This window comes from Elaeis guineensis, chromosome 4 (genome assembly GCF_000442705.2).
Source record: "Elaeis guineensis isolate ETL-2024a chromosome 4, EG11, whole genome shotgun sequence".
NCBI classification, from domain to species: domain Eukaryota; kingdom Viridiplantae; phylum Streptophyta; class Magnoliopsida; order Arecales; family Arecaceae; genus Elaeis; species Elaeis guineensis.
The window spans coordinates 43,620,184-43,633,910 of NC_025996.2; the positions used below are offsets into that span (position 1 = coordinate 43,620,184).

Here is a 13,727-nt window from a genome sequence, read left to right on the forward strand (position 1 = left end):
AAAACCAAAGCTCCACATTATCACCATATATTCATTGATCTGCATGTCTCCACTATGTTGCAATTACTTCTACATTAAATAATATGTTTGTACATAAATCGACTCTTACTCTAAAGAAAAGAAATAAGTTGGCCACCAAAAATTAGAATGTGACAATTGGGTGTTAGAGCATGAGGCCAAACCTCTCAAAATGTTTTTATTTCCTACGAAAATATGCCTAATATTTGTTTGGATATTGTCGTAGATGGACCTTGAAAAAACAAAATCCTCGTTGATTTATGGGTGCTTGCAAATATTAGATGCTAAGGACTAATTTAAAAGAGTAATGCAATGTACTTATCCTCTATATGATCCTGTTGACATGTTGACATGAAAGCCAACACAGTTCTGCCAAATCATCAAAATGAAAGGGGCTCATTAATCACATGGCCCCACTTTATTGATGAACAATGCAACAACTCTAAAGCAACCATCATATCAACAAACAATACAGCGTTGGCCAAACTTTGAAAACCAACTAAAGCATAACAATCATCCACATTATGCTCATGCTGCCTGAAGTAAACCACAGCATCCAAATGTTGGCCGTTAGTAATGGTTTTCTCGAGTGATTGCTATGATAAGGTAGTGTTGTTTTGAGTAACGAATAAGATATATTGTTATCTTTAGGATTATAACTCTGTAATTGTTTGTATCTAAGATACATAATTTATACTATATTAAAATATCAAATTTCAAAATTATAGATTACTTTTCAAAAAAATAGGCTTTTCATTTTTCATTTCATTAGCCCCCCCTCGCCCCCCAACCAAAAAAAAAAAAAAAAAAGAAAAAGAAAAAGAAAAAGGTAGCATGTAGCCTCCTAGATAGACTGCCTATTTGCAGAAACCCCCTTATTAACCTTCCACCAAAAGCAATGTAAAACATATATCCAAGCAATAACCTCTTGGAGAGAGAGCAGAGGTCCCATCACATATGCTCTACAGTGTACATGTCGCCATAATTATTTGGTACTTGTCTGCGATATCCTGTTCGACACTATCTTCTATCTCTATAATTCCTTTCATATCATTATTATTATTATTATTATTATTATTATTATTATTATTATTATTATTATTATTATTATTATTATTATTATTATTATTATTTGATCAATTTATTAAAATTTTATATATGATAATCTATTTTCTTTTTTTGAGGTTAGGAAGTCATGTTACCCAGAGAGTCCCACGGTTGGAAAATTTGATCATCATGTTTGCTATTGGCCATGATCGTCAAACTTGATACTCAACTTGCTTCTTAAATGTTGAAGGATTTAAACTCATACAAATATCTAAGTTGGTCTCAAACCTAGATCTAAAATTTTTATGTAGAAAAAAAAAATTATATTTAAAATGAAATCTTGTGTGATACGTTATGGAAGGCTTGAGCCATAGCTCTGCAATTGAAAAACTTGATATTGAGACAATTTAATATAATAATTTAATATTTATTTATTTTTTCATTCTTTCTCTCTCCATTCTTTATGAAACTCTCCTCCAACAATTTTATCTTTAAAAGACCAGTGAAATTCTTTGAGTTTTCAATAAAATTTAGGTGGCCAGCCTCCTCTTTATCTTAAAAAAAATAATTTTAATATTCAATAAATATATCTTAATTAAAATAAATTTTATTGAAAGTAATATATATATATATATATTAAATTTAAAAAAATTAAAATAACTTTAATTGGTAGGGAAGCACAAACGCGAGTGGCTTGGCACTACAAGCTAGAGTCCCAAGTGGGGCGTTAAATGTTGCCCTCAAAATCATTTGTGCACGGAAGCTGAGCAATCGAGTTGACAGCTGGCCCTCCCATTTCTTTTCTCCATTTTTTTTTTTTTAATTGCAGTTCCAGCCGTGACGTGGGAGAGACACACCTTGGGCCACACGTCCATCAAGCCGATGCCTTGTAAGCGAACTCCTTACAACCTGTCCGGATTCCAAAACCACCAGCGCTGACGGATCCGTTAGTTAACTACAGTCCAAGAGAAAGATTAGCTGGCAACCGTACGTTTCATGTAAGCGGCCCCACCACCACCACCACCGCTGGTCGGAAGAGACCCCTAACGGCAGCTCACCCTTTTAAAGCTCACCGTCGGTCACCTTTCGCCTAACTCACCGCCCCCGCACTTAGTACCCCACCCCACCTTGGACCAATCCAGGACATCAGAAAGGATAAAATCTACAAAGCCCAACATATACACCAAGGAGGTTCTCCATGACTTCTGGCCGTCGGTTGGATTTTACAATAGCCAATGGAAACATGACATGTTGGAGGTATCGTGTTTGATGTATGTTGTTGGGCCCCGACGGGGAGGAGCCACGAGATTTAGTGGCTCACCTACCATGCGTCGTGGTGGAATCTGCGAGTTTCGTCTCGGAAGAAATATCGGCGCTGATGGTGACGTATACATATCGCGATAATTCGGATAAGGTGACTACTCCCACGTGGATTGTTACGCGTCACCTTCTGATCAGCATCAAACGGCCAGGACGTTTCCGTACAACATTGTAGGTAGGACTCGGTGGTCCATGATCACAGCCGACCAAAATGGAGATCTCATCGTCAATGCCACCCGAAGGATCGCACAACCTTCGCTGGACTTGTCCATCATACCGTAAAAAAGAACGTTCATATCATGGCCGCTGGGGTCCATCGATTGCGTGGTCCAGATCAACATTTGGTGGCGGACGCATGTGAATCCATAACTCCAGCAGCCCCCGTATGGTCCTCATGACCCCATGCGGACAGTTGCATAATTTCCATAAAATCCTTTCCGTTATATATATTAAAAAAAATCTCTCTTTAGGTGCTAATAAAAATAATAATTTAATTTATTAAAGCGTTAGAATCCGTTAAAGCTTTTTCTTTACACCTTCTGGCCAGCGAAGAGCCAACGGCCCCCTTCTCTCTATTTAGCGGGAGTTGGAGGTATCTGGGTGGTGCTGTTCGTGTGGTTGCTTTGTTTGGTGGAGTCGGAGCGAGCTCTCGGTGTTTAGTTGAGTTAGTGGTGTTGAAGGAGAGGAGGAAGAAGAGGAATGGCGGGAGAGGAGTCGAAGAAGGTGACGGTGGAGGGCTCGTCGGAGACGGCTCCGCTGCCGGAACCCACCAAGGACGTTGCTGAGGAGAAGGCGGTGATCCCGCCGCCTTCGGAGGAGAAGGCTGATGCTTCCAAGGCTCTGGCCGTCGTCGAGAGTACGACCTCTGTGTGTGTGTGTGTGTGCGCGCGCGCGCGTGCTTGCTTGTGTTTTGAGTTAAACCTTAGTTTTGGAAAGATTCTTTGGATTTGGGAAATTTCTTTTTTTTTTTTGAGAACCGTTGTTTTAAATTATTTGTCTGGTTTCTAGTAACAGTCTGAAGAAGCTGTTTGCTCCTCTTTCTGATAATTTGCCCTCCTTTTTTTTTTTTCCCATGGAGATGTTGTTAGTTTATGGAATTATCTTTTTCCTGGAATTAAATTTGCTTTTTTCCTTTCTACTTTACTCGAAAATTTGCTCTTTTTTTCCCCTTTAAAAGATATTCTTCTATATAATTGGATAAAAGCTTCTTATTCAAGAACTTAAGAATTGAATATAATTTTAACCATAATATGAGTAGATTTTTTTTTCTTTTTTTCTTTTTTTGCCTCTTAAAAAGGATAAATAGAATTTTCCATTTCAGAAGCCTTCACCCGGAGGATAATTTTGGCATTATTATTTCTCTTGAGTGAATTCTTTAGATTTTAAATAGTTATGAGGCTTACCTTCCCTTTCTTCCCCACTACTACTGGTAGGTTCTGGTACACTTTCATGCCGGACTTGACTAATTCCTTTTGAACATTAGGTGCAGCTTCGCTATTTCCTTTTTAATTATTATTATTTTAAATTCTTGATGATGTTTTAGTGGGAGTAAGATCTGGATTCTCTCTGCTGCAAAGCTTGCTGTTAATTCACCAGTTTCTGTGTATAAATTTTATAGAGCTTGTATAATTTGATGCGTGATATGGTTATTACTAGACGAGTTCTTTAGCATTTCTTTCAGATCTGTAAATTGATATGAAACTAGGTTGTTAGTTTTGTCCTGTTTCATTTGTAATTTCCCTTAATATATTTGTCAAGTGTACTTACAATTGTATTATATGGTAGACCAATTTAGTGATATCCTGTGATCTTAGAGATTTATTCTTCTGTCAGATTTCAGTTTTCAATTTAACCAAGAAGAGGTTCTTTCTTGTAATTTCTTTTGTGGTCAAAGGAAACTTCTTTTATGCGGTTTCTATGGATTGCTTTTTCCTTTTACAAAGAATGAAAGAGTCATATGGTCTCCTTTTCATTCCATATGTTTGTATATGGTATAGTTTGAGGGATTGTGCAAACTATTATGATTATGTTTGCTTTATACCTTCATAGTTTCTTCAGAGCCTTTTGCTTTTTGCATGAGAAGTTCCTTTTTGATGAAACCGTGCATATGATCTACAAGGATATTTTAGTTTGTTTATTCATTTATTTAATCCCCAATCTAAAGGTTCTGATACCCTCATCGGTCGTTATGTTGGAAGATGTTATGTCATCCACCTGTAAGATGAGTTTAATTAAGTAAAATCTCTGAACAAGATTTTAGGTGATCTTCTTTTCTTAGTTATTTCCATGTGCATCTGAAGAGAATTCAGGTTTAAAATTGCAATCTATATTTTGAGGCCTATTACGGTAATTTTGAACCATCCATTTAAGAAAAAGTGGTCAATGGATTTCACTTTATATACTACTTTATAATTTTGGATATAAGAATGTTGGAAGCATCAGGTTTAGGTGATAAAGGAAATGGACCGTTATATTTTGAGAACAAAGATGGGCAAGCTGCCTTGGTCTTGGGTCCAACAGTTGGCACACCTTTCCTTAGTGCATGCATTAAGGAGAGGTCCCAGGTTCATAGCCAAGTGGGATTTCCACCAATTGTGTGTGTGCGTGAGAGAGAGAGAGAGAGAGAGAGAGAGAGAGAGATGCAAGTTTTTACTAAGGAATAGTGCAAATCTCCATTTTTACCATTTAATTTATGTTGTTTTAGGTCTACAAATATGGTCCTTGCATCCCTGTATGTGTACTCATTCTTTGCGCATATGATCTGTCATAATTGTGGGGTGATGAATTATGTATGCACCAGTCGATCACTTCGCTAAGATGCCTTTAGTTAGCATAACTATACAAGACTCCAGACTATTAGATATCCGAGATCGCCTAACATGCAATTACCAATGTGCCACTCTATGATACATTTAGTGACATAACCCACTTTAAACTTGTGAGGATCATTCCTGCATAAACTTTGAATAATTTTTCTTGGTACAGAGGTTGCAGATGTTTTGGCAGAGAAAAGCACGGGGGGTTCAACTGAGAGAGGTAACTATTTGAAAAATGTTAAATTGAATTTTTAGTTTATTTGTTCTGTATTATATGCATCAAAAAGAACAGAAGAGTATATCTAATTTTGGCACTTCCAGATGCTCAACTTGCTAGGGTGGAAACAGAGAAGAGAATGTCTTTAATAAGGGCATGGGAGGAAAATGAAAGGGCTAAAGCTGAAAATAAGTAAGTTATTAATAGTTTTACCTTTCAAGTGGTTATAAATTGTTCTCCATTTATTTATTCAGCATCAAACAACAGATGCCTCTTTCATTGGAAATCTAGATAACTAAAAGGTAAAACATATATGTGATGCTTCTTGTGAGTCCTTATAAAATAGCTATACTATTAGCTTCACTAACCTCTTACCAATTAAATCAATAGATAAAAGCCTACTTAATGTTTTTCCAAAGAGCATTATGAAATATTGACAAGTTGGTATTAGCAGGAATGCAGATTGTCTTGGTTATGGTTTATGCCAGTTTGTCATATTGGTTTAGCTACTGCGCTATGCTGGTTTGGATGAAGTTGGGAGTATGCATCCCATTTCAAGAAGTTAACAGGCTAGCCAGGCCAGACCTTGACCTCAAACCAAAATAGATCCATCCTGTTTTTAAAATGCTCTGAACTCTTTTCTCTCCCTCTCTAAATGCTAGTGAGCCCCACCTCTCCCCACCAGCCATCCCATTTCTTACTACACTTACCCTTGCTGTAAGTTGGTCCTCTCTGTTGTGTCAGGGATAATGTCTACTGCTAACTTCAAGGAGATGCAGCAGTTGATGATATTTGAAAATGATATAGTGCAGGTTACTTTCAGAAAACAATGGTATACCATGGGCCAATGCCATGAAAATAGGTTTAGTTTTGTTGGTTGATATGGAAGGTTTTGTTTAGGGTGTTCCATGCTTTGAAAAAATTGTAAAGGCCAATGATGTTAAATGTTCAAATGGTTTGGCAGTGTATGGGGTTCCAGTATATGAGATGAGTATCACAAATAATGGCTTGCTAAGTTCGGTGTGTTTAGACTAGGAACTAAGTCTATATGCAACATTCAGGAAATGTAAACCAATTGTGGATGAATTGGTGGAGAACTTTTGTGGAAGACCAATGGAAACTCAGTCATTTACTGCTGTACTGCCTTTTGCTTAGCAAATCTGTAAGAGAATTGCAAGGTTATGAAATTTAGAAGTTATCCACCTTCTCTACACTGCATCAGATCGGATTGGGACAAGCTAGCATTAGCTATATCATTGTCTGTTTGGAAAAAGAGGAACAGCAGAAAACATTTCTGAAGAAACAACAAATCAGCTTAGTCATTTACTATACAAGCTTTGCATCTTTCAAAGATTGTGCATGCCTTGGTACTTCTAAGATTCAGCTAGCTTATTCTAAGTTGTGGATTCCAATCTTGGTGATCCTTAAGTAGTTTATTCTTTCTGGTCCTTTTTCCTTTTTTTCTTCCCTTCTTCTCTTGTAAATACTTTTCTTCAATAAATTGGTTGTCATTCCTTCCCTTATATTCAAAAAAAAAAAAAGTAGCCATCTGGAACAAGAAATTAAAGATTCCTCTCTAGGAGAGGGACTTAGAAGATGAGTCTTGAAACAACCAAAGAGTAGGGACAACCTCATCCCACCTTGATGAACAAGGATGTGAAAATGTTTGTGCTGGTGGATGAGGCCCTTATAAATTGGTGAAGGATTCATAAAGCCAATCCAATTATTGGAACTTGCCTAATTAATTATGCTATTCTCAAAAAATCTCTGCTTATATAATGGGAAAGCCTGGACTTCTACACACTTGTTAGATGCTGGGACTTTCCTGGTAAGAGTGCAGCAGCATGCTGGATTCTTGGATTTTTCAAGTGCCATGGCTGGGAGTCCAGCAGATACTAGGTTTCAGAAGCCTCTCTAGCAGTGTGTTAAGTAAGGACCAGGAAAGGAGTTCAACATGAAGCCATCAATAGCACAAGGAGAAAAAATATATTTATATATGCAAAAAAAGAAAACATGCATATTTCTACTCATTCCAGAGAGAGATCCTTGCACTTGCTGGATTCTAATAGTGATTAAAAAAAAGTGATCTTCTGGTGTTTAATTTGTCTCAGAGCACAAGGATTAAAAAGTATCATACAACAGAAGCCAGTTATGGGAACTTCTCTAGCCTAATTAATTATGCTAAGGAATTTTTTTATTAAAAAATAAGGGTAAAAAGGTTACTTTGTGGAGTTTAACATGTTTCCAAGCACAGGGATTGATAAGTATCATGCAATAGGTTAGACAATGTTAAGCAATGATTCAGAATCATGCTTAGAGCCACTACATGTACCATTATCTTAGATGTTTCTTCAGATTTTCTGGTTAAAATCCACGATGCACATTAAAAATTATGTCTCTTCTATCACATATCCTCACCTAATGTGACAGATGGTTTGAAACTGATATTTGCAGAACTGGATTTCTTTATTTAGTAATCCATCTGCCATGAAAATGAGATAATATTTGTGGTTCGCTCACCAAGATTCATTCTTTCTTCAGCTAATTGTCCAAGAACTAGATTTCCATCTGTCTGAAGACACTAGGTTGATGAAAAATTTATTTTGTATGATACTGGTTTAAGGTTTTCCTAGAACAGTGCATTACCTCTTCATATTGTTGAATGATTTTGAAACGTAAATTGTTGCCTTTACTATTGATAGTTATTCAAAATATATATCAGGTTGGAAGTTATAACTTAGGTTCCTGACAATGTCAAACAGGGCTGCTAAAAAGATGTCATCTATTACTGCCTGGGAGAACTCAAAGAAGGCTGCTATGGAAGCTGAGCTGAAAGCAAAAGAGGTAACCGATTTCTCATTCAATCTGTCCTACAAGAAAAATTTCTAGCCTTTGTATTTCCAGTCCATCAAACTTATAATAGTTGTAGTCATCAGAGAAATTAACATTAGTGGCAGCAAAAACAACAAAAAAGACAACTACAAGTCAGCCAAATAAATTGACCGCAAGAAAGCATTAATTTTAGAAGTGATGCCAAGTAGTTGAATCAATATTTGTTTCTTATTCTTGTTAAAAGAAGGCATTAGCTGGATTTTGAAATCATCTCTTACGACTTAAACTCCATTTTGAAGACGGAGTGGATGAGAAACAAGGAACCCAAAGAACTGGAAACAAAAGAAGAATACTGGGTGTTCTAACATGTTTCTGGACAGTATCAGAAATGGATTTAAGTCAAAATGGAGTGTAGTTAAATGGCAGCTCTGCCAGAAGCAGGTTGACACTCAGTTTACAGAAAAATGTCCAGCATTTTGCAAGCATTAAAACTATGCTTCGATCATTCATTTTTTTGAGAAAGAATACTTTAGATCATTCTCCAATAAATGTTTGATCATTTTTTCTTGGAAAATTTATTATGTGCATTCAAATAATGTAATTTCTATGCATCAAATATTTCACAGGAAAAAGCTTGAATCTTTGCATGCCTAATTTATCATACTTTAAGTAGGAATCCTTATCCTTCAATCGTTAAGCCATTCCTAAGTCTTGAGAAGCATAGGCCCAGCTGAATACATGATGTTGGATTTCTTTTTGGTTGTTCTGGTTCTCAAGGTCTCATTGGTGTGTTCGAAATTTAAGGGCATCCTTTTTCATGTTAACTTGGAGAGAAATACCTCACTATGACCTCAAATTCAGACCATGACTAGATGAATTATGATGGCACCTCATGTCCATTCATCCTTTGACTCAGTTGTAGCCAATCCAGTGTCTGCTAAATTCTTTTTTATGGTCTTAAACATGAATGTGATATTGGTGAACCTAGGCCTTGCTCAAAAAATATTGGACCTAGATCCTTCATTACTATCAAAGATTATAAATTGTCATCAAAAAATGACATCTGATGAAGAAGCCAAAAAAAATAAAAATTTGCTCCACCTTGGTTTCTAGTATGTTTCTTCCTACGGTGAGAAAGCATGATTGATCTAAGAACTTGAATAGGTCTGCAGCATCTGCATGGTGATGTAACTTGTATAACTTCTTTTACATATTGCTTTAGAGAGCTTGCATCCAATACTTTTTTAATATGTGAGCAGGAAGAACTAGAAAAAAAGAAGGCAGAATATGCAGAACAAATGAAAAACAAGATGGCCATGGTTCACAAAGCAGCAGAAGAGAAGCGAGCTTTTATTGAGGCCAAGCGTGGTGAAGAGATCCTGAAGGCAGAGGAAATGGCTGCAAAATATCGTGCCACAGGGCTTGCTCCAAAGAAGCTCCTTGGCTGCTTTGGAGCCTAAGATCTGACTAGAAAGAGTGGATTAATGGTACACTCCACCTCTGATCTGTTTGTTTCTCTCTCTACTTTGTTTGTGGGTTATATTTTGATTTAGTTAAAGCTTTGATGGGAAATCCCAGTTTGTCTGGTGTGTAAAGTGTCATGTACTTGTATATAGTTGTAATTTACAAGAACAAAGATTTGGTGTTGTACCATTGTATTCTTTTAGTTTGTGGGAAAAGAGAGAGAAAAAAAAGAAAAACATTCGTGTGTATTTAATACAACATCAAATTATTTGCTAGCATCAAAGCCATTTAATGTTCTTTAAAAAGAAGTTGAATCCCCTACATGTTCATATGGATATATTTATACAAAATGCATTGAGATGTACTGCGGACTGATGAAGTAAATAGATGCCAGTTGACAGAAAAATTGCTATACAAGTATCGAGGAAGCAAGACAATCTGATTGCTTTCGGTAGTTCTGGTGGATTCTTGACAGGCAACCAATCAATAAACTGGGAGTTCACTGTCATAAACAAATGGATGGGCATGGGGTCATGCAGTTGTTACAATGATCTCATCTTCAGTACTCAGCATTAATGTCCATCAAACATCGGGAAGTTGTTGAGTTGCTATCATTTGATGGCATAATAAATTTAAAGACGCCAACTTATTGCACATCATATATCTTTAATAGAACATTTAATTAGAATATTTAAGAAGAATTAATATAATGATTTTTTTCAAAGGAAATTTTGATAATGCATTTGGCAATGCTATTCCAATTCCTATCCTTTGCAAGGATCCAAATTAAAAAACTTACTGATTACAGTTTTACTCTGACATTGGCTTTTGGCATCCTCTCCGCTATGTTAACAGCTAGCTGCTTCAGGTGCCCATTTTATATCGGAAGTTTGAGGTCAGAAATTCTTGTGTGGTGGTTCGTCCATCTTCTAACCCAACAACAGAAAACTGGAACAATGGTAGAAGTACAAAGGCATATACATACAAGTCATCTGGCAAGTGAGGGTGTTGAAACTGAAATTGTCCTAAAAGCTTTGTTAAATAGAACTCAATGATAGCGTATCATGTTTAGGTAAATATTGTCATTTAAACTAAAAAAAAAAAGAAAAAGAAAATATATGGTATTTTTTTTAATGAATGTGATGTTAGTTTACAGAATTATCTTTTTTGTTGGAATTAAATTTGCTTTCTTTTTTTTTTTCTTTTAGTTTCACTTCAATATATATATATATATATATTTCCTTTAAAAGGTGTTCTGCTGCTGCACCTTCAAGAACTTATAAATTGAGTCACTCGTCCTTTCCTCTCCTCTGAGTCTTCATTTCCTCTTCACTAAGAAAGGTTGCAGCTTCTCGATTTTCCCTTGAACTCTGCTCCTCTCTGACTTCAGATCGATTTATTTGCTCTTCCACGGTCTTCAACAGGCTCTTGTGGTTTTGGGGAAGTTTTATTTGTAACTGTATATTCTGCTATTCCCTCCCTTGTTATTCTAGAATAAAGCTAGGTGACTAAAGTGGAATACCTCAGTCTGCTTTTGATAAAAGAAAAAATCACTCTTCCTTTTTCTTTTTAGAATTCTTTAGCATTTCTTTCATATCTGTAAACTGATAAGAAGGTAGGTAGCTTTGTCCTGTTTCACTTGGTATTTCCCTTGATATCTTTGTCCGGCGTACTAATAATTTTATTATATGGTACAGCGCTAAGGGATTTGTTCTTCTGACAGATCTCAGTAATTCAAAAGAAAGTTCATTCCCGGATTCTACGGATTGCTTTTCTTTTTACCGGGAATGAAACAATCATATGGTATGTGCCTTTTCCTTCCATATGATCGCTTGTGGTACATTTTGAGGGGCAGTGCAAATTATTAGGATTTTTCTTTATACCTTTATAGTTTCTCCGGAGCCTTCTGCTTTTTGCTTGAGCAGAACCTTTGTGACGAAACTACAGGGCTATTGTAGTTTGTTTGCTGGCAATCTAAAGGTTGTGATACCCTCATCAATAATTAAGTTGAGAGGTTTAAGCCATCCACATCTGCGATAGGTGGCATCTCTTCTCCAAGGGCTTTCTAGTGGAGGAGGTCTAGAATTCTTCATTAAGATGAGTCTAATCAAACAAAAACTTTGAACAACATTTTTAGTGTGTAGTATAGCTAAGTCTTTGTTATTTAGCAGACTGGTATATCATAAAAAGCAACTAAGAGTTCAGGTTTAAAATTGCAGTCTTGATCTCGAGGCCTGTTATGATAATTTTATTTTCTTGTGCCATTCATTCAAGACAAAGTGGTAGGAGACTGAGGTGTTTAAGATGTTAAAGGTCAGTGAAATGAAAAGGAGTCTTCGTCAGGCGTATGGCTTTTGGTGATTCTGCTGATCAGCCCTTTACTTTAATACGATGGATTTCACATTTTATACTGCATGTACTTTACACTTTTCTGATATGAAAATATTGAAGGCATCAGCTTGGGATGATAAAGGAAATGGATCGATATATTTTGAGAAGAAAGATGGGCAAGCTGCCTCGAGACTTGGGCCTAAAGTTTGACACCTCTTTGCTTAGCACATGCACTAGAGAGAGTTCCCTTTTATTTACATGGTTTTTTCTAATGAAAAGTGCAAATCAGTAGTTTTATTCATCTAATTTACATGGTTTTAGGTCTATACTTTGTACATGCATTGTCCATGCATGGCTGTATGTGTGCCCCATTTTTACGCATATGATCTGTATTAATATACTTACAGGGTGATGAATTATGGATGTATCAATGAATAATTTCCCTCAATATGCCTCTAATTATCTGTCATTTTTATGCATACAATTTGTCATAATATACTTACAGGAGATAATTACCTATTTACCAATAAAACATTTCCCTCAATATGCCTTTACTTAACATACCAATACAAGTCTCCAGAACTTAAGATTTTGGAGAGCACCTAATGGGTCATTATTCACTCTTCACTAAGAACTTACTTATATTGAGTTTTGAGGATCATTTTTGCATAGGTTGTGGATACTCCAAGGGAGAAAAGCATAGGGGGTTTGACTGAGAGAGAGGTAACTATTTAAACTTTTACAGATTGTTAAATTGAATTGGTAGTTTATTTCTCTGTATTATATAACTGGAACATAACAGGAAAGTATTTCTGGTTTTGGCACTTCCAGATGCTCAACCTGCAAGGGTTGAAACAGGGAAGAGAATGTCATTGATAAAGGCATGGGAGGAAAATGAAGTGGCCAAAGCTGAAAATAAATAATTATATCTTACCATTCAAGTGTTTCTAACTTATTCAGCATGGAACAAATTTATCTTGCAGTGGGAAATTCAGATCACTAAAAAGCTGTAACATATATAGGGTTCCCCTTGTAAGGCTCTGTATGATAGCTACAAGAATGATGCCCACGCACGACGTGCAGGGAGATAATAAAAGATATAAATACAAGTTAAATTTTTTATGTGCATGTATGGCTTTTTTTTTTTTTCATGCGCATGTGTATGTGGAGAGATTGAATTTCTAATTGAATCTCCTTTTCACTTTTTTGTGAATTGATTTTTCTTTTGTTCGGCATGCTTGTGATTTTTTCTTTGCATGTAAAAATGTGCAAAATTCCTTTTTTTAATATGAATTTCAAAAATATTTATTTTTTTCTATGAATATCTTTCAAATTTTTCTGAAGTTTGAAGAGAGATCGAGTTTCTCTCTCCTTTCCCTTTAATGGGCATAGACATAATGTTGACATCTTGCCAAATAAAAGTTATAGTTGAAAGGCTCCTAGTATAGCTTCATTACCTTCACAAAGCATTATGAAATATTGGCAAGTTGCTATTAACAGGAATGCAAATTGGCTGGTCATGATTTGCACAAAGTGGTCATATATATTAGGTTGGCCACTATGTCATGCTGGTTTGGATAAGTTGAGAGGAAGCATCCCATTCAAAAGTTTAACAGGTTTGGCTGGGTTAATCCTTGACCTGGGACCAGAATACATCTATCCAGCTCTGAAAATTACACTGG

At 36.1% G+C, this 13,727-nt stretch overlaps 1 protein-coding gene and 1 long non-coding RNA gene across 2 annotated transcripts; both read left to right on the forward strand.

The window, feature by feature from the left end:
- The first annotated feature begins 2,949 nt into the window (after positions 1-2,949).
- LOC105032365 (remorin) lies at positions 2,950-10,001 on the forward strand. The gene is made up of 5 exons (XM_010906807.3): positions 2,950-3,241; positions 5,371-5,421; positions 5,523-5,610; positions 8,181-8,262; positions 9,510-10,001. The coding sequence occupies exons 1-5, from the start codon at positions 3,085-3,087 to the stop codon at positions 9,708-9,710; spliced, it is 579 nt and encodes a 192-aa protein (XP_010905109.1). The 5' UTR covers positions 2,950-3,084; the 3' UTR covers positions 9,711-10,001.
- A 1,527-nt stretch (positions 10,002-11,528) lies between these two features.
- Positions 11,529-13,167, forward strand: LOC140856968 (uncharacterized). Its single transcript, XR_012140476.1, has 2 exons — positions 11,529-12,768; positions 12,877-13,167. It is a non-coding gene; the product is annotated as an uncharacterized lncRNA (long non-coding RNA).
- Positions 13,168-13,727: the final 560 nt, after the last annotated feature.

Bases quoted from the DNA above. Each gene is read 5' to 3' on its own strand.
- LOC105032365 (XM_010906807.3), top strand. From the start codon at position 3,085: ATGGCGGGAGAGGAGTCGAAGAAGGTGACGGTGGAGGGCTCGTCGGAG. The intron at 3,242-5,370 runs GTACGACCTCTG...TTCTTGGTACAG, and splicing joins GGCTCTGGCCGTCGTCGAGA to AGGTTGCAGATGTTTTGGCA. The intron at 5,611-8,180 runs GTAAGTTATTAA...AATGTCAAACAG, and splicing joins AGGGCTAAAGCTGAAAATAA to GGCTGCTAAAAAGATGTCAT.